This window comes from Budorcas taxicolor, chromosome 3 (genome assembly GCF_023091745.1).
Source record: "Budorcas taxicolor isolate Tak-1 chromosome 3, Takin1.1, whole genome shotgun sequence".
Taxonomy (NCBI): Eukaryota; Metazoa; Chordata; class Mammalia; order Artiodactyla; family Bovidae; genus Budorcas; species Budorcas taxicolor.
The window spans coordinates 27,116,500-27,136,763 of NC_068912.1; the positions used below are offsets into that span (position 1 = coordinate 27,116,500).

At 48.7% G+C, this 20,264-nt stretch overlaps 1 protein-coding gene across 1 annotated transcript in view; it reads left to right on the top strand.

Annotated features, from left to right (window-relative positions):
- The window catches only part of IGSF3 (immunoglobulin superfamily member 3), an 84,178-nt gene that overhangs the window by 39,559 nt on the left and 24,355 nt on the right, over positions 1 to 20,264 (top strand). The window contains exons 7-9 of the mRNA XM_052638029.1: positions 255 to 659; positions 11,318 to 11,728; positions 15,318 to 15,725. Coding sequence (XP_052493989.1) covers positions 255 to 659; positions 11,318 to 11,728; positions 15,318 to 15,725 — 1,224 coding nt within the window. The remainder of the gene's footprint in view (positions 1 to 254; positions 660 to 11,317; positions 11,729 to 15,317; positions 15,726 to 20,264) is intronic.

The following is a 20,264-nucleotide window of genomic DNA, read 5'->3' on the forward strand; positions in this document are numbered from 1 at the left end:
AGTAATATTTCATCGTGTATATATAGCACAACTTTCTTATCCATTCGTCCGCCAATGCACATCTAGGGCAAAAACCACTACAATATTATAAAGTATATAGACTCCAATTAAAAAAAAAAAAGCCCCGTGTGTGAGCCTTTGTTCTGTTAGCTTTTGCCAGGAGCTGTCACTGCGTCCCACTGCCCTGAGGAAGCCAAGTGTCTGTCTCCATGCAGATGGATGTGTTTATGTACCTCTCTCTGCTCTCTCTCCAGAAACGGGCTTCTCAGTCACTGCCATCTCCCGCACGCCGGGGGTAACCTACAACGAGTCCTTCGACCTGCAGTGCATCATCAAACCCCATTATCTCTCCCGGGTCCCTGTGTCAGTGACGTGGTGGTTCCAGCCGGTGGGCACCAACGAGTTCCATGATCTGGTGACCTTCACCCGGGATGGAGGAGTCCAGTGGGGGGACAGATCTTCCAGCTTCCGGACCCGGACGGCCATCGAGAAGGCAGAATCCAGCAACAACGTCCGGCTGAGCATTAGCCGAGCCAGCGACACGGAGGCGGGCAAGTACCAGTGTGTGGCGGAGCTGTGGCGGAGGAACTACAACAACAGCTGGATGCGGCTGGCCGAGAGGACCTCCAACCTGCTAGAGATCCGGGTGCTGCAGCCAGGTGAGGGTCCCGGGTGGGTCCCACGTGCCTCTGCCAGCTGTCGAGATGCAGGGAGGCAGGACGAGTCGAGTGCTGAGCCCTTGGACGGGCTGCTTCTATTTCCCAGCTTTCTAGTTTGAGAAATTTCACGTGTGCAGGAAGCTACAAGACTCGTATTCCCTTCCTGTGATGACCAGTTGTTCACATCTTACCATGTTTGTTTCTCCCTCTGTGTGTCAGTTTTTGTCGATTTTGAGTCATTTAAGAGTTAAGTTGCCAACATCAGGACACTTCCTCCTAAATAGTTCAGTGTGGGTCTCTGAAGATCAGGACTGGGTCCCACCCAACCATAATACCGGGCTTCCCAGGTGGTTCAGTGGTAAAGAATCTGCCTGCCAAGGTAGGAGACGTGGGCTCGATCCCTGGGTCAGGAAGATCCCTTGGAGCAGGAAATGGCAACCCACTCCAGTGTCCTTGCCCAGAGAATTCCATGTGGTAGTGAAGAGCCAGACACGACTGAGCGCACGTACACACTCTAGAACCACAACAGCATTGTCAGACTCTGGGAATTTAACACGATTATAGGACAGTACTAGTATTTTGCCAGTTGTCCTGAAAATGCCTCTTATAGTGTTTTCTCCTTCCAAACCCGCATTGAGTCACGGGTCACAATCGTATTTAGTTGTCATGTCTCTTTAGATTCCTTTAATCCAGAACACTTCCCCAGTTGCGTGTATGAGTGTGCGTGTGTGTATGTGAGACGATGTTGACGTCCGTGGGGTATGCAGGCCAACTCGACTGTGGAAAGCTCTGTCTCTTAGCGTCGTCTCCTGTGATCCTCGCAACAGTGATGTGAACAAGGTACCCATTGTCCCCTGTTTGCAGACAGGAACCTCAGAGGCGAAAGGGAGAATACAGGCTCTCACTGAATGTTTGCTTTGCACTGGGTGCTTGGGATTATTTTACGAAAATTTCACAACAACCCCAGGAAAGATCAAGTGATCAGCCCAGGGTCATGTAGCTGGTGAATGGAGCCATGTTTGAATCGTTTCCCCCACACTGTTTGCCTGACCCAGGCCCTGCCCTCCTGCCCTGGATTTGAGCACTTGAGAGCTCCCCTCTCCCGGGCAGGTGGGGTCTCTCTTGCATCAGGTTGTAAGGACACACTCATTTGGGGAGCCTTAGTCAGGGGGCAGTGTGCAAACACTCTCACCTTAATCAGGCTCTTCCTCTAATGAGAGGGTAAGTTTCTGCTGCTCTTTCTCTGGGTCTGTACCTGTCTCCAGTTAGGTTGGTGGCAGGCAGAGGGAGGAGCCTGGCCCTGAGCAGGAGAGCACCAGTAGCCATGCAGTGAAGGGTGGGATCTTTGCAAAGACTTTGCAGAGATACCTCACCGACTTTGCAAAGAAGGTTTGAACACCATGCAAAAAGGGTGTTTCTGATTGCTCACAGCCATGGTGTGCGCCCAGACCCGGTCTGCTCCACCACTGCAAATGATCACAGTGTTTGTTATTTTCAGCAACGTGAGGTTACAAAGTGGCAACATCTGGGCTTATCCTTCACCTCTTCTAGCCCCCAGCAGGGTCCTGTTTGGAATGAATGACTTGGATAAGTGATGGGATGGTTCCCTGGCCAATTAGAGCTGAAACTTGGACAACAAGATGCCAGGGAGGAGGCTGTTCTGCTGAAGTGGATTTGGAGGTTAATGGGGGGTTAAGCAGAGACCCTGTTTTGTTTGAACCCTTGTTGCGGAAGTTGCTGAGGGATCCGTTTGTCTGCTTCTCTGAGTAATTGCATCCTTTGTGGTCTCCTCTGTCCTCACGGTCAGATTGTGAACCCCCTCAGTGCCCATCACATGGTTCCAGCTATAGAAGGCAGAGGAAGTACTGACCCTAGGACCTTGACTGGTGCTGCCTTTTCAAATAAATTCCTAATATTTGCTTGCTTGTCTTATTACTTAGAAGCTAAGACGGAATTTACAAAAAGAATTTGTTCATTGAAGATTCTAGTTATTTGGATTTGGATTAATTCTGGTGCTACTAAAGGGGAAGTAGGGCTTCTCAGGTAGCTCAGTGATAAGAATCCACCTGGGATGCAAGAGATGTGGGTTCAGTCCTTGGGTCGGGAAGATGCCTGGAGAAGGAAATGGCAGCCCACTCCAGTATTCTTGCCTGGGAAATCCCCTGGTGGGCTACAGTCCCTGGGGTTGCAAAGAGTCAGACATGGCTTAGCAACTGAAACAATAACAGCTAAAGGGGAAAGGGGACAGAAATGTACTAAATACCTCTTGGGTACCAGGCTTTGTGCTTAATACCTCTGTTTTCTTTTCATATTCATCCAGCAATGAAATAATATAGATGTCTTTATGCCCATTTTGCTAATGAGGAAACCCAGGCTCCCAGTGTTTAGGAGCCTTATAGGGACAGTTTGCTTGTCAGATGGAAAACAGATTGGAACAAGGAGCCTAGGTTGCTCTGATATCCACATACCTCCATTTTCCATTATATCATTTTATTGCCCCCTGAAGAGTTAGGGGACCCAGGATCTGCTCTGAGGGCTATATGTTTAACTCTCACATGGCTTACACTGAGTCAGTTTGTTTGTGATTTCACCATGAAGCGAGAACAAGCAGCGACTGGCATGGGAGACTTGGGAGCAAGTGCCTGGCTGCTTGGCCTCTGCTCAGAGGAGCATGGTAATGCACTTGGCTGGCCCTCTGGGGGCCGCAGAGAGCAAGGTGGGAGCTGAGGCTGAGCGTGCGCAGCTCCTGGGAGGGACTGCGGCACCAGAGAGAGTGCATCCCCCTTAAGTGTTCTGATCGCTCCTTATCAAATATTTATGCACTTAGCACTTAATATTTTCCAAAGGGCTTTGTGTTCATTTTTACTCTTTTCCTCACACACCCTGGTTGTTACTAGAGCTTTTATTTGGGGAAGTAGGAGTGGAGAAATTCCAGAGGGCTGGCCACGAGTCAGAGCTTGTATTGGAGACTTGGTGTGGATGGGCCTCAGTCGCCTTTCCTGCAGCCTTGAGAAGAAAATACTGCTTGCCCGTTTTATAAATGGAATATCTGAGGCTCCGAGAGATCAGGACTCGCCAGAATCCAAAAACAGTGGGAAGTAGGGGTGGGAATCCGGGTATGAATGTCATTCAGAAGCAGTTGGGGTGGATGAAAGGGAGACTTTGGCCTTTTTTAGACCGTATCAGAAATGATCCTTTCTTGAGCTCCCCCGGTGGTCCAGTGGCTAGAATTCTATGCTTCTACTGTGGAGCCTGTGCTTCCACAGGTTCCGTTCCTGATCAAGAAACTACGATCCTGCGTGCTGCATAGCACACTCCGTCCCAACCCTGCCCCCCCTGCGCCAAATCCTTTCTGCACTCAGTTAATCTCATTTACAGAAGCAGTTTCTCTTTGTAGGGTGCTGTGTGGAGGTGTTTCAGCACTGGTGGCGGAAGAAGTAACTGCAGTAGTGATATCAGCTGATCTCTATTGAGCACTTCTGGCGTGCCCATCACCACCCTGAATGCTTTATATACAATAAAGCTCTTCATTCTTAGTCCATGCAGTTCCACGAGGGGGTGCTGGTTTCACCCATTTTATAGGTGAGGACACTGACACAGAGGGTAAATAAATTACCCAGCGATCCATAATAAGTGGCGGAGGCAAGATTCAAATCCAGACAGGCAGTCTGGCTCCAGAGCCCAGGCTCTTAATTTAATTCTATTATAGTATTGCCCCCGCCCCCCCCCGCCTCAGGAATCTTCTTCGGTAACATATACTTTGATTTAATCCACCCTCTCTCTCAGGTTTACCATCCCTGAACCCCTTTAGCAGACTGTTAAATTTGTTTTCTTAAACTGGAATCACAAAGTCTCTGTAGAGGTTCCTCCAGACACAGTTTGCTCATGGTGAAGGAGTTTCAGTTGGGCCTCCTTGAGCACCTCTGATTCTTCTCACTTCTGCCACCAGATGGCTCTAAGGCCTGGGGACACCAGAGCTCGATCCAGTGCTGGCTTCTCTTCTCTTTACTCTTCTTCCACGTCTTGCCTCTCAAACCGTGGATTCTTAACCCTGCTCTGGTGTTTTCCACAGGAACATCATTGCCCCCCTGCCCGGCCTTTTAGAAGATGCTTTTGTTGAATATGCTTGTTCGAACAGCATGACGTAGAAACCCAGGGACTATTGGCTTGCTCATGGCGGTCCTTTTATCAGCCCTCTGCAGCTGGTGTCACCTGCTCCCAAGAAGACTGTGTGCTTTGTGCCCTAGACCAGTCCTTGTCAGGGCCCCTGACTGACCTGGCCACAGCACGGCTCTTTGTTTCTTTGAAATCCCTGGCTGGATGGCGTGATAAACATGTGGATCCAATTACTGACCATTCCAGAGGTACACTTCATGTTCCAAAGGCACATCCATAAGGACCTCTTCAAGGAATCCCGTCACCCTTCCTGTCTTGTTGATTTAGCGTAGCCTTTACTACCATTGAAGGCAGAGTGTGACACCACAGGGGCATTAAGCAGGACTCTTAAGCTAGTTCAGCATATTTGATTCTTAGCTCTTAATCACTTATTTTTCCTTTTAATTTTGAAGCATTGCTTTGCTTCCTTCTGATTTTCTTTAGCACCCAAAATACCCTCCAATTACATATTCCTAAATACAGAAGCAATAAGGGAAATGTCAGCACTCATTTTCCAAATATTTACAACCGTATCTTCGTCTGGCTATTAAATATTGCACATTAAAATTGACAAAGCAATAAACAAGCTTCTAGGAGGACAGCCTCCGGTGTAGAAAGCCGACTTGTCAGTGGGTGTATTCTGCGGGGATTTTGCTGATGGGCAGTTGGGATGAATATTTAATACCCTCTGGATGCTGCCAGATCCGTTTTCTCCAATTTCTTATTGCTGACCTGGCAGGTTGGGCGAGCTGAGGGCTCTTTTCTTTGACTTCCTTGAGTCCGGGGCCTGTGACAGTGGCTGTCCCTGTCACAGGCTAGTAGGTGACAGGCTGTCCTGTCCTTCAGAGAGGTTGGCCCCTCCTTTCTTTCAGGAGAACCTGAGGCTCTCTTTGCATCTCGTGTGCCTGTGGCTTCTGCCCAGTGGGTGTTGAGAGCAGGAGCGAGCCTGAGAGCAAGCGCCCTGGAGGAGCCCCAGCCCTCCCCCCATGCCTCGGGCCTGGTTGTCATGGTTACACCGGGTGCACCTGTTTGGAGCCAGTGAGCAAGGGTCAGTGCTCTATCTGCAGACAGGTAAGGCAGACAGGGCATGTCTGGGTTACCCTAATTAGCTGTTTCTACCTCCTGACTTTTGCTGGTTTCTCCTCGCCCCTCCCAGTGCCTTCTACGAGCATGTTTGAGCACCTGCTGTGTGCCACCTTCTGTGCTGGGTGCTGTAGCTGCAGTGATGGGTGTGTCACAGGGCTTGCCTCTCAGGCTGGCCAGAGGCTAGTCCAGGGGGTAGGCCACAGGGTTGAGCGGAGAATCAGTTTGCATGGGGGTGGGTGGCAGGAAGGAGCAGCACAGCTTTCAGGCTCAGAGTTGTGAGTAAAGAACATCACAAGGGAGGCAGCAGCGTGCTTGTGACTGAAGCCTAGGGTTGGGGAGAGGTTGGGTTGGCAGGGGCCAGGGGAGCCCCACTTCTACAAGACAGCGTGGAGTGTCAGAGTTCATGAAGGTTAGAAGCAAGGACAGAGCAGACAGCCTGGGTTTGAATCTTGGCCCTACCACTTATCAGAAGTATGCCTTTGAGCAAGTATTTTTATAGAACTGGGGATGATAATATTTATTGCATAGGTCTGGTGAGGACCAGACAGTTAATATTTATAAAAGGCTTAGAGCACTGCTTAGCACATAGAAAGGACTGCATAATTGTGTGAAGTAAGAATATTCTAAACTGGGCAGATAAGACTTGGGACTGCACTTATTATGTTTTCATTTTTTTTAATAACAGTTTTTAGTAGTCCCTTTCCTACTCTAAAATAAAATTTATGGAATCTTTAAGAATTGTTGCTGTTGTTGTTCATTGTTGTTCAGTTGCTCAGTCGTGTCCGACTGTTTGCTACCGCATGGGCTGCAGCACTTCAGGCTTCCCTGTCTGTCCTTCACCATCTCCCGGAGTTTGGTCAAACTCATGTCCATTGAGTCAATGATGTTACAATGCCCTTATGGTGGCAGAATGGAGAAATTTTTTTAGAAGTAGTTTGTAATAAAGCAATAAACTCTAACATGTCAGTGCTCGGGGGCGGCTACTGTGGGAGGATCGGTCCCCAGTTCCTGCTGCTGCCAGGCAGAGGCCCTGCTCCCCACCCCATTGCTCCGCCTGATTGTGTCAGTGGTGCCACTTCTGAGCAGCACTGCTGTCTGGACCAGTTTCCAAGATCCTGAGCAACTCGTGAGATAACGCTGAACAAAGCAAAGGAAACCCTTCCCTTGACTTGCCTAGCATATGTTAAAGCTATGGAAAAAAACAAAAAGTATTGTGCTGATAGCAAAATGAAAAGTGCTAGGTACTAGCCCCCGAGTTTTCACTTCGATTAATGTCGTGTGAAAGTCACATGAGACACGAGGCAGAGACCTCTTGCAGAGTCAACCCAGGTTGGTTTGCAGAATCTACTGGCTTTAGGCCATCTCATATTCTGTACCCTCCCTCCGCCACCCTCCCCCAACCTCAATTTCCCTGGTGTCCCTGAGAGCATTGCTGTCCTGTTGAGAACTGCAATGTGGGGAGCCACAGGCAGGCCCTAAGCTGGGAGCAGCGAGGTCCTGTCTGCAGCCTAGGAGGCTCTCCCTGGTGAGACTGAGGCTGGAGTATAAGGTCTGAGAAGGAGACAGTTAGGGGCTCAACCAGGGTATGAGCACGGGGAGGGAAGGGAGGGGTGCTAAGGTGGTGTTAAGGCTGTAGGGACTCTAAGGTGTGGTAACTGCTGACTAGCAGGTGCCTTTGCCCCCTCCTTTCTGTTTATGGGGGTTGGGGGAAGTTGGTTGCAGAAGTCTCTAGCCGTAGTGTTTTGTTTTAATTTACTTATTTTTCTCTGAGCTGGGTCCGTTGCTTTGTGAGGGCTTTCTCAAGTTGGGTGGGCAGGCTTCTCATTGTGGTGGCTTTTGTTAGAGCACAGGCTCTAGGTGCACGGGCCTCAGTAGTTGCAGGCTTCTGGCTCAGCAATTGTGGCGCAGGGGCCTAGTTACTCCAAGGCATGTGCAGTCTCCTCAGATGAGGGATTGAACCCGTGTCCCCTGCATTGGCAGGCAGACTCTTATCTACTGCCCTCCCAGGGAAGTCCCGCTCCTTCTTTGAAGATGGATAGGATTTGCACATGCATGCGCACACACACAACACACACACACACTTCTGCAGCCCTTCCTTCATTCTCTCCCAGTCTCCTGGCTGACTTAACGTCCCTCAATTTGAAAAACCTCTGCTGTCCAGCTACTGCCCCCTGTAGTCCTAACATGACTGATGACTGTCACAGATCTCTAACAAAGACAGAGCCATCCCTCTCTCCTTCTGCTCCTCACTGCCTGTTTGCTGCCCTCTGGCTACTGCTCACACCACTGCGCAGAAACTGTTATCTCCAGAGTTACCTGCAGCCACCTCGGTGCCACACCAGTGATTTCTCAAATTTGGTGCATCAGAATCACCTGGAGGGCTCCTGAAACCACAGGTCGCTGGGCCCCGGGCACAGTGTAAGTCAGTGTCTTCACCCCACATGATGCTGATATTGCAGGTCCACAGGTGATCGGAGGCCTCAGATGGAGACTCTCCAGGTACAGAAAGAGCCTTTCTCTCCAACAGCGTACAGTCCAGCTCTGGGAGCTGGGAAGTGCCTGGTATCTGTGCAGACATGTGGGGTGTGGGAAGGATCTGGCCTGCAGCCTCTCACCCATCTTCCTACCTTTTCCTCCTGCTGACTCATGGTTGGGAATTAACAAGTCCTCAGCGACTTTTCTTTCACCTTTGTGTTTATTGTCTAATTCCATTCCATTCACTCTCGCAGCTGAAAGGTTTCTCAGGCTTTCAGGTGCATTGGAACCACCTGGGGATCTTGTTTTTAAAAAGGCAGGGTCTGGTTCGGGAGGCCCGAGGTGGGCCCTGTGTATCTGCATTTCTAACAAGCTCCCAGGCGACACAGATGCTGCCAGTCTGCAGACAGTAGTTTCCGTAGGAAGTGTGCAACTTACGATTGGCAGTTCTTGACTTGGTAGGGAGCTTTGAATGTGGGATTGAGCCCAGACACCAAAAAGAAAGGGGAATGGTGAAAACATCCTGCATGTTTATTGTATACCAGGCTCTGTGCTAATTTCTTTCTGTAGAATATTGCTTTTTAATCTGCACAACATTCCTCGGAGGTGAATGCTGTGATGTTTCTCATCTTGCAGATGAAAATGCCTCCGATTCTTAAGGGGGCTGGGCTCTCCCCACCCCATAGAGGAAGGTGGTGCCGGCTGGCCGCACATCGCCCAGGGCAGTGCCGGGTAGGATGCGAGAGTGTTTCCTAATTACTGGTGCAGGCTGCCATCTCCCCTGGGCTTCAGGAAAGGTCCTTTCTGTCCTTGAGACGCGAGAGGAAATTCAGAACGTAGGCATGGAGCTGACCCCTTGCCCACCTGTCAGACATGCACCAGATTTCAAAAATGCCTCTCTTTCAAGCTTTTCGACACTTCACAATATTTTGACGTGGAAAGGAAGAAAAAAAAACCACCTGAAATGCTTTGAAACATTTCTCTTCCTTGGATTCTTGTTCTCAGACCATGTGACTAGTTGAAGTTTAGTCATAGGAATACAGTTTAACATATGCAGTTACTATAGCAATGGAGGTTTCCTTAGTAACAGTTGCAAAAATAATCTGGCCCCAATTAATAATACATTTTAAATCTCTTTCTATTCTACACTGAACAACCCAGTTATTTTGGCCAAGCACCAGACAATTCAGGTGGTGTCATTTGCTCTGATATAGATATCATTTGCATGCAGTGAATCGGGTTGGAAAGGAATGAAAAGGGAGCTGGTTGTTTCAAGTATTAGAGGCATCGGATCTGAAAAGTCGACTGGCTGGTTAATGTGAATCTAGTTTCCAGAGCTTGGGTGCTTGTTGGTGAAGCCTGCCCTGGATTCCAGTGCCCTGGGGATGTTGTGCGTTTGAAGAAGGAATAAGGCAGGAGACTGGGCTTGTTGCCCAAAAAAGATGAAACCAGAAGGGTGGGGTCATGGCCCAGGGGATTTCTCCCAGGTTATTTCAACCACATGTGTTGATGCCTTGAGAAGGTCTGTAGGTATGTGAATTCGGCTTCGTGAAGAGTGTCAACCTGATTTAGCACCGGAAGACACAGCCTGAGAGTTGCTTTTGTAGTCATGGTATTGTGTATTGGACTCTGCTATACTTAGCTTGCTGAATCCTTTCAGTCACTCAGAACCTTTGTCTGTGGCTTAGCCGGGTGTCCAGGTGACAGTCTGGAGCTTTCGAAAGTTTCAGTTGCCTTGGGGCGTGGGACTTGGACCTCGATCCTGCCTTTCCACTCTCAGCTCTAAGAGAGCCAGCCAGCTGGAGCTGACAGAGAGACCCAGGCATGACCAGTGGACTCAGTCCTGTGTCTGGATCAAGAGACTGATCAGCAGGGATGCTGGAGACAGGCCCAGGCCAACCTGCCCTGGCCTTCCCTCTGGGCAGACTCATTGGAGGAAGCCCAGCTTGCTCTCCCTGTCAGGGTCTGTGCCTTGTCCTGAGTCTCTTAGCTGATTTGGTCCTCAACACACACAGTAAGAAGAGAAGGGTGAGGGTAAAATGATGTGTTTACTTTTAGCTTCCTAAGGGAAACTCGGAATTGTGATTTTTTTTTTTCCCTCTTTCTCAGTAAGGGGAGGATGGTGAGTAGGGGAAGCAGAGCCAAGTATAATAATGATGAAGTGGGTGAGATCTCCAATTACCTTCATAAGATATATTTCATTAGACCATGGCTTCTTGGCACTTTAAAGAAGAGCACGGTAATTAATTAGGTAGGGTAGATCAGGAGAGAGGGGAAGGGGGGGCTGGAGTTAGCTCTGTTCTGTCCCATTGTCCATCATTTTTTTCTCTACCTTCTCCTTCCCCCTCCTCCAAGCAGAGCACCCCAGCATCCTCCCACTGACTGCTACCATATTTCTCCAGCTCACTCTCATTCACTCACCCACTCACCCACTCATGCATTCGCATATCCCAGAAAATGTTGAGTGAGTGAGTGCTCTCCGAAGCCCAGATCTGGGGGTGCAGTGATGAGAGCGTCTCCAGGCAGGACCATCTTATTCTTCAGAGCACCCCTACCTTTAGCCTCATGAGGGACATGGAGCGGGTATACTCTAAACAGTATGAGCAGTTGGAAGCTGCTAAACTGCTTCAGCAGGAAAATGCTATGGGCAGGTGTGTGTTTTTGCCAAATCTCCCTGGAGGCTCTGTGATGGGGTTAGCAGCCAGGAGAGACAGTGAGGACCTGAGCTGGGGGCGAGGAAAGGCAGAGGCAGGAGAGGCTGTTTGGGATGAGATGGGGTCTGTGCTGCTTCCTTGTGTGAAGCCATGCTTTGAGGGAAGCCCGTCAGTGTTGGGTCCTCTAGGAACTGTGCTAGACGGGGAACCTGGAGGCAGGACCTGGGATAGGCCGCATTTCCAGGAGTATGTGGTGATTCTGCTAAAGCGCCCCCTTTTGCTTTGCAGTGACAAATTTGCAGGTGAGCAAATCAAAGCGGACCCTCACCCTGGTGGAAAACAGGCCCATCCAGCTGAACTGCTCAGTCAAGTCCCAGACCAGCCAGAACTCCCACTTCGCTGTGCTCTGGTATGTTCACAAGCCCTCGGACGCCGACGGCAAGCTCATCCTCAAAACCACCCACAACTCTGCCTTTGAGTACGGCACCTATGCCGAGGAGGAGGGCCTGAGAACCAGGCTGCAGTTCGAGAGGCACGCGTCCGGGGGTCTGTTCAGCCTCACTGTGCAGAGAGCCGAGGTCAGCGACAGCGGCAGCTACTACTGCCATGTGGAAGAGTGGCTGCTGAGCCCCAACTATGCCTGGTACAAACTGGCAGAGGAGGTTTCAGGGCGCACGGAGGTCACTGTGAAGCGGCCAGGTAAGAGCAGGGGTGCAGCCTGGGCAGTGGGCGGAGTGCAGAGAGACTGCCTGGGGGTGGCAGGCTCCGCAGGTTCATGCTGGATGCAGTGTGGCACAGAGTGTCAGCCTAGTACACTGTGGGCCGTCCACTTTACCTCATGGGTCCTGGCACTGATGGCAAACTCAGAGGCGCATTCTTGACTCTGCTGTTGTAGACGGCATCTTCACCAGGGAAAAGCCCAAGGGACAGACGGGGGTCACAAGGGGCAGCAAGGCAGGGCCCCTGGTGCTCCCGGACCTCGGGCTGGTGCCAGCTCCATGCCCAGGATTCCTGCCCGGAAGGCGTTTTCTGGTGGCCTTCATCTGCTTCCGCCTTCTTCCTTTTCACCCAATCCCAGTCCAGGAGTGAGCCCTTCCTGTCCGGACCGAATCACCCCTCGGCCCCTCTCAGGTGCTGTAAGTGCGGCCTTTATCCTGTTGATGCTCTGCTCCGTGACCTCTGCTGGCGCACTTCCAGGGAGGGAGCGCTGACTGCCTCCGCCCCACTTGGTTCCACTTTTGGGTGGCCCTGGTCGTTAGAAAGTCCCCTTCCCTGTAATTTCCCTCTCGGATGTTAGGTCTGTCCCAGAACAACCCGAGATTAGTCTAAGTGATACCCTTTCAAATATGTGAAGGGAGCCCCTTCTCCTTGTTGAAGAGTTCTAGTTCTTTGCGCTTTTCACACAATGTGGCCTTGCGCTCCTCTCCATCCCGCATTCCTGCGTTACCACGACTGGTGCTTCCCGGTGGGCTGTGGGATGCTGTGTTGCCCCCTTAAGCCTTTGCGTATGCTGTTCTCTCCTGGAGTGCACCTCCCCTGACGCTTCTCCCCTGTCTTTAGCCCGTTTCTAAGACTTCACTCAGCACCTCTTCCAGGAAGCCTTCCCTGGTTTCTCCTGTGTCACCAGGGGTTCCACAGAAAACGCATAGTATAATAGGTGTTTTCATTTCTTCTCCACGATACTGTAAGCACTTAGAGGACAGGTGCTGTGCCTTTGGATCCCCAGCCACTGGCATGACACCCGTAGTAAATATTGGTTGCTTTCCCTGACACCCCCAGGGCCTTTGTGCTTGTTATCCTCTCACCCTAGGACATGTTGACCATAGATGTCCATCTATCTCATTCTTCCTCAGAGAGGCATTCCTAGCTCATTTTAACTAAAATGGTACCCGAATCACCTCATTGGAAAAGACCTTGATGCTGGGAAAGATTGAGGGCAGGGGGAGAAGGGGACGACAAAGGATGAGATGGTTGGATGGCATCATTGACACAATGGACAAGAGTTTGATCAAGCTCATGTGTGCCCGTGAAACATGAGACAGTGAAGGACAGGGAATCCTGGTGTGCTGCAGTCCATGGGATCGCAAAGAGTCGGACATGACTTAGCGATGGAACAACAATCTCTCTGTGTCTCCTTTCTCCAGCCTCTTCAGAGCATGTCACCACCTGGAACAGCTCTTTGTATATAAGTCATTATGAACTGCCTGTTCGTATTTATACTTGTGGACATTCGTTTATCATCAGTCACTATGTGTTACTTGTTTACTGTTTATATATTCAGAATCAGTAGGCGGGAAGCCCCATGAGTGAGCACAGGTCCTGTTTTCCGCACCATGCTATTCTCACGGCTTGTCTCCCAGGAGACCTCCATAAAAGGTTGTTCTGTAAGCAGATGAAAGCAGATGCAGAAGGGGTGGCCCGGCCCAGGCCGAATGCCATGGGGCTGGTCCCCTCCTCTGCTCAGGACACTGTATTTCTCAGGCCACCCGGTCCTGGGCTTCTCATCTGCCTCATGGTCCACCCCTTCTGAGGCATAAAACAGGAAACTCCAGTCTAAATGATTGCTGTTGGTATTTCCAGTGACCTATGCCCTGCCTGCAGGCCAGTCCCTGGGGCTTTTGAGAGCTGAAGATTGCCATTAGCCCCACAGATGTTCTCTTGGGTTTCTGTTCTTCGTGTCTGTTTTCAGTTCTGACCATTTTCCCCACTGGGAGGCCGTTCACCCCTCCCCCAGCATGTGTTTCCTCTTAGTCATCATTCCTCCTTTCCCTTTTCTCGTTTGTGCTGAAACTGAGAAGTTCTTGGTACAGCCTAAATTTATCAAGGGAATTTCCCTGTTGGGGATAACAGACTCAGCAGCAAGCTAACTGGGGCACAAGGGCTGTAAGGATCCTTGTCAAAACACAGCTAGTGAAATCTCTGTTAATGGGGAATATTAACACTGTAAACAGAAAACTCACAGGACACAGATTAAAACAACGCATTCCCCCTTTTTAGTTGAGATTAAAAAAAATTTTTTTTTGATGTGGACCATTTTTAAAGTCTTCATTGAATTTGTTATAGTATTGTTTTTATTGTTTGCATTCTTGTTGTTTGGTCATGAGGCATGTGGAATCTTAGTTCCCCAAGCAGGGATTGAACCCACACCCTTTGCATTGGAACGTGAAATCTTTACCACTGGACTGCCAGGGAGGTCCCCAGTTGAGATTTTTAGTTTGTATGTTTTTCTTTTTTTCCCCTCCCCTACTTCTTCCAGTACCCCCTACCCCCTTTAATAAGAAAGCATATACTCATAGAACTTTTGGAAAATACTAAAAACCACAAAGGAGAAAATAATCTTTCAACCTTGAGACGAGGGTATGTATATATTTTCAGAGATTGGTTATTTAAAATATTCAGTTGTTTTTTAAATTTTTTGACCTTTTATTACAAAAGTGGAATAAATGTGCCTTATAAAATATTGTGACAGTGTTGAAGTGGAAAAGTGAAAAGTGAAAGTTCCTCCCCCTCCCTGACTTAGGAGGTGTTCTTTCCAGGGGCTTCTGTGCATTTACAGTTTCATAGCTTTTTAACCCCTTTAGTCCAGAGAGGCTCTTTGGGCCCTTTTGAAATGGCAAGGATGCCATCAAAGCATGTTTAATGACCATATTTAATGACCTTTTTCTCTGGAGAACAATCTGATTGGCTGAGGTTTCAAACCACCGTCCATACCAGTCTTTTCTTTACTGATGTTAGATCAGTTCTGCTCCCATCTTCAGAGGAAACCCTTATGGTCTTTTTGTTTTTGGTTTTTTTGGTAGAGAAGGTAAGAACTGCAATTCTTAGGACCAACTGGTGTACATATTAAGCTGGCTTTCCCCTGCTGTTCTCTGAGGTTGATGGCTCAGCATATTCTGGCCATAATGTGGTCAGTTTTGAACATTTGCTGTTACTTCCAGCAGGGTTCTCACCATGCCCTTTCCATCTCTGCCCTGCCAACCCCTCCAGTTGGCCACGTTCCTCATGCTCTGCTGTCACTTGGACGTGGAGTTGTCTACCGTGCATGCTTGTCCTCTCCTAAGCATCTGAATCTATGAGGGTTATAAATTTGGGGGCAGCTGCTACTGTAACAGCAAATTCCTTGAAACTCAGGAACTCAGACCCATGATCAAGAACTCAGAGTGCACACCTGAGCCTGCCACTGTCCTCCTGTCTTTGGAAGGCATGCACTCAACATCCACTGGGAGAGGTTGCATGCAAGTGGCTCGTTGTTTGCCTGTTGGCAACTTCTCTTTCCTCACTTTTGCAGACAGCCGCCTGAAGCTCAGCCAAGCGCAGGGCAACCTGTCTGTTCTGGAGACGCGGCAGGTGCAGCTGGAGTGCGTGGTCTTGAACCGCACGAGCGCAGCCTCACAGCTGCTGGTGGAATGGTTTGTGTGGAAGCCCAACCAGCCAGAGCGGGAGACCGTGGCCCGCCTGAGTCGCGATGCCACCTTCCACTACGGAGAGCAGGCAGCCAAGAACAACTTGAAGGGCCGGCTACACTTGGAGAGCCCTTCCCCGGGCGTGTACCGGCTCTTCATCCAGAACGTGGCCGTGCAGGACAGCGGCACCTACAGCTGCCGTGTGGAGGAGTGGCTGCCCAGCCCCAGTGGCATGTGGTACAAACAGGCTGAGGACACCGCTGGCCAGATGGCTGTTCGCGTCACTCGACCAGGTGAGAGTTAACCTCCCCAGGCCTCCTCTCCTGTGATCGTTTATGCGTTGCATAAAATTAATTTCAAAATGAACCCATTGTTAATTAAATTAATACAATTAATTAGTTACTTGCAGTTAAATGTATGAGCATTTACGTTTTACATTTGCATTCACAAGTGTCTGAGATCTTTTTTTCCCCTGGTGAGTGAAAAACTGCACATCTGGCTTTGGCCTAAGGTGATTCCATTTCTTAACTAGAATAACATTTGTCACTTATTCCAGAGCCTGGAATACTTTTTAAAATTTATTTTTAATTGGAGGATGAGTGCTTTACAATATTGTGTTGGCTTCTGCCACACAACAGCGTGGATCAGCCATAGGTATACATATGTTCCCTCCCTCTTGAACCTCCGTCCTGCCCGCCACCCATCCCTCCCCTCCAGGTTGTCACAGAGCACTGGCTTGAGCCCCCGGTGTTATATAGCAATTTCCCATCAGCTTATCTGTTTTACATATGGTAATGTATGTTCAATGTTACTCTCTCAATTCGTCCCACCCTCTTCTTTCCCCGCTGCGTTCAAAGTCTGTTCTCTAGGTCGCCATCTCTATTTCTGTCCTGCAAATAGGTTCATCAGTACCATTTTTCTAGATTCCATATATATGTGTTAATATATGATACTTGTTTTTCTCTTTCTGACTTACTTCATTTGAGTCAGTTCTGGTGATGTGGATGAATCTAGAGCTTGTTATACAGAGCAGTGTTCAGCTGCTTCAGTTGTGTCCGACTCTTGTGACCCCGTGGACTGTAGTCCACCAGGCTCCTTTGTCCGTGGGATTTTCCAGGCAAGAATACTGGAGTGGGTTGCCATTTTCTTTTCCAGGGGATCTTCCCGACCCAGGGATCAAACCCTCGTTGTAGGCAGTCTCCTGCGTTGCAAGTGGATTCTTTACTTACTGAGCCACAGGGAAGCCCATTTACAGAGTAGAATATTTTCTTTTCAAAGAGTACATTCAGATTCAGACAGGTGGCAAAAATCTTGAAACAGTATAATCATGTGGTTCTGAAAATTCAGTTTGTGGATTTTCAGTGGAAAAGAATTGATTCACATGATTTAAATAGAAAATGAAGTAGCTGTAGCCTTTACACTCTCACTTCCTAATAATTTTATTGGTGCTAATGACTATTCTGTGCAGCCTCATGGTTTTCTTTATTGTTGGTTCTAAAGTACCCAAATGTGCATAATTACTGGGTAGAATTGTTGTTCCATATTCAAACACATAATTAAAGCAAAGATGTGCAGGATTCCTTTGTCCTCTGAAACACCATGTCATCACTCATCCCTATCAGACCACAGGTCAGTTAAGGACAGTCCCCTGAAGGACATGGGGCAGAAATGCACTGGGACCTGTATCCAGAGGAATGTTTTGTCTTATGTTCTGAGCATCCCAGGGTTCTGTTTGTGGTCACTGGTGCTGAGGGAAGCTTTCATGATGTTTTCACATCTAAGTAGAGCAGCTCTTTTTGTTGTTGGAATCCTGGAGCCTCACGGTTATGCCCGCCCCACACATCATGGCACACACTTCAGTGAGCAGATACAGCCTTTGTTATAGGAGAGGGACATTATCTCTGCCCTCCTGTCTTGCCTAAGCTGGAGAGGGAATTGCCTCTGCTTTGAGATGTATTTCTCATGAGCTTTCTTCCCCTTTCCCCCTTGCCTTGAATGTGCTGCATGTCTTTCCCCAAAGACAAATGGTAGATACAGCAGCTGAACACTGTCTCCCTCCTCCTCCCACCCATTTTGTAGATCCCCACATGAGGCCCCAGGCAGCATGGGAGCAGGCAGCCAGCTGCATCCCTCCCAGCCACAGAGGGGAGGTTCATGTTCAGTCCTCAACAGGGCCCTGAGTGTAGGTACTCTGGAGAGAACCAAAGCCTAATGAGAAGTGTCACACTGCCAGTATGTTGAGCAGACTGAGGGGTTGCCCAGGTTTCCCTCCTGCCACCCTGTGTGCTCAAAGTGTGGCCCCTAAATCGGCAGCCTCGAGTCTGCCTCCTGTCTAGCCAGTTGAGTAGCCTAGATTAACCAGCTGTCTGCCTGCCTCACTTCCTTCTCTGATTATATAAGGTGATCATACTAATAACATAGCATTTGGAAAACAGAAAAATACAGTTTTGAAATAAAAAATTATCTGTAGGGACTTTCTTGGCAGTCCAGTGGTTAAGTCTCCGAGTTTCTACTGCAGGGGCCGCTGGTTCAATACCTGGTGGGGTAACTGAGATCCTACCGCATGGTTTGGCCAAAAAAAAAAATTCTGTAATCTCACTGTCTGTATATCTTCATGGACTTCCCTGGTGGCTCAGTAGTAAGGAACCTGCCTGCCAAGGCAGAAGATGCAGGTTCAATCCCTGGGTCGGGAAGATCCTCTGGAGAAAGAAATGGCAACCCACTGCAATAATTCTTGCCTGGAGAATTCCATGGGCAGAGGAGCCTGGTGGGCTACAGACCATGAGATTGCAAAGAGTCAGACACAGCTTAGCGAGTAAACAACATATCTTCATATTCCCTCTGTGTGTATGTGTCTCTCTCTAAATGAAGTCAGCATCTTACTGTTTCATGTGATTCCCACCCTGCCGCCCCAGCATTCTTTTGTGAGCCTTTCCGCATGTCATTGAAAGAATTTCATGACCACCATTTTTACTGCTTGCCTAAGATTCTTTATGTAGATGTACCTCAGAGCTTTTTTTTTCTGATATAAGTTGAACATATAGAAGATTGGAAATAAAAGAGCTCTAAGAGTTAAGAATCGCCTGGCATTGCTTATGAAATATGGCAACTGAAGGAACTCAGTTCAGTTGCTTGATTGTGTCGGACTCTTTGCGACCCCATGAATCGCAGCACGCCAGGCCTCCCTGTCCATCACCATCTCCCGGAGTTCACCCAAACTCATGTCCATCGAGTTGGTGATGCCATCCAGCCATCTCATCCTCTGTTGTCCCCTTCTTGTCCTGCCCCCAATCCCTCACAGCAGCAGAGTCTTTTCCAATGAGTCAACTCTTTGCATGAGGTGGCCGAAGTATTGGAGTTTCAGCTTTAGCATCAGTCCTTCCAATGAACTGGAAGAGGTCAGTTTTCATTCCAGTTCCAAAGAAAGGCAATGCAAAGAATGCTCAAACTACCGCACAATTGCACTCATCTCACACGCTAGTAAAGTAATGCTCAAAATTCTCCAAGCCAGGCTTCAGCAATACGTGAACCGTGAACTCCCTAATGTTCAAGCTGGTTTTAGAAAAGGCAGAGGAACCAGAGATCAATTGCCAACATCCACTGGATCATCAAAAAAGCAAGAGAGTTCCAGAAAAACATCTATTTCTGCTTTATTGACTATGCCAAAGCATTTGATTGTGTGGATCACAATAAACTGGAAAATTCTGAAAGAGATGGGAATACCAGACCACCTAACCTGACTCTTGAAAATCTGTATGCTGGTCAGGAAGCAACAGTTAGAACTGGACATGGAACAACAGACTGGTTCCAAATAGGAAAAGGAGTACGTCAAGGCTGTATATTGTCACCCTGCTTATTTCACTTCTATGCAGAGTACATCATGAGAAACGCTGGACTGGAAGAAATACAAGCTGGAATCAAGGTTGCCGGGAGAAATATCAATAACCTCAGATATGCAGATGACACCACCCTTATGGCAGAAAGTGAAGAGGAACTAAAGAGCCTCTTGATGAAAGTGAAAGAGGAGAGCGAAAAAGTTGGCTTAAAGCTCAACATTCAGAAAACGAAGATCATGGCATCTGGTCCCATCACTTCATGGAAAATAGATGGGGAAACAGTAGAAACAGTGTCAGACTTTATTTTTCTGATCTCCAAAATCACTGCAGATGGTGACTGCAGACATGAAATTAAAAGCCGCTTACTCCTTGGAAGAAAAGTTATGACCAACCTAGATAGTATATTCAAAAGCAGAGACATTACTTTGCCAACAAAGGTCCGTCTAGTCAAGGCTATGGTTTTTCCAGTAGTCGTGTATGGATGTGAGAGTTGGACTGTGAAGAAGGCTGAGCACTGAAGAATTGATGCTTTTGAACTGTGGTGTTGGAGAAGACTCTTGAGAGTTGCTTGGACTGCAAGGAGATCCAACCAGTCCATTCTGAAGGAGATCAACCCTGGGATTTCTTTGGAAGGAATGATGCTAAAGCTGAAGCTCCAGTACTTTGGCCACCTCATGTGAAGAGTTGACTCATTGGAAAAGACTCTGATGCTGGGAGGGATTAGGGGCAAGAGGAGAAGGGGACGACAGAGGATGAGATGGCTGGATGGCATTACGGACTTGCTGCGATTTATGGGGTCGCAAAGAGTCGGACACGACGGAGCGACTGAACTGAGCTGAACTGAACTTCCAATGAACACCCAGGACTGATTTCCTTTAGAATGGACTGGTTGGATCTCCTTGCAGTCCAAGGGACTCTCAAGAGTCTTGTCCAACACCACAGTTCGAAAGCATCAATTCTTCCGGGCTCAGCTTTCTTCACAGTCCAACTGTCACA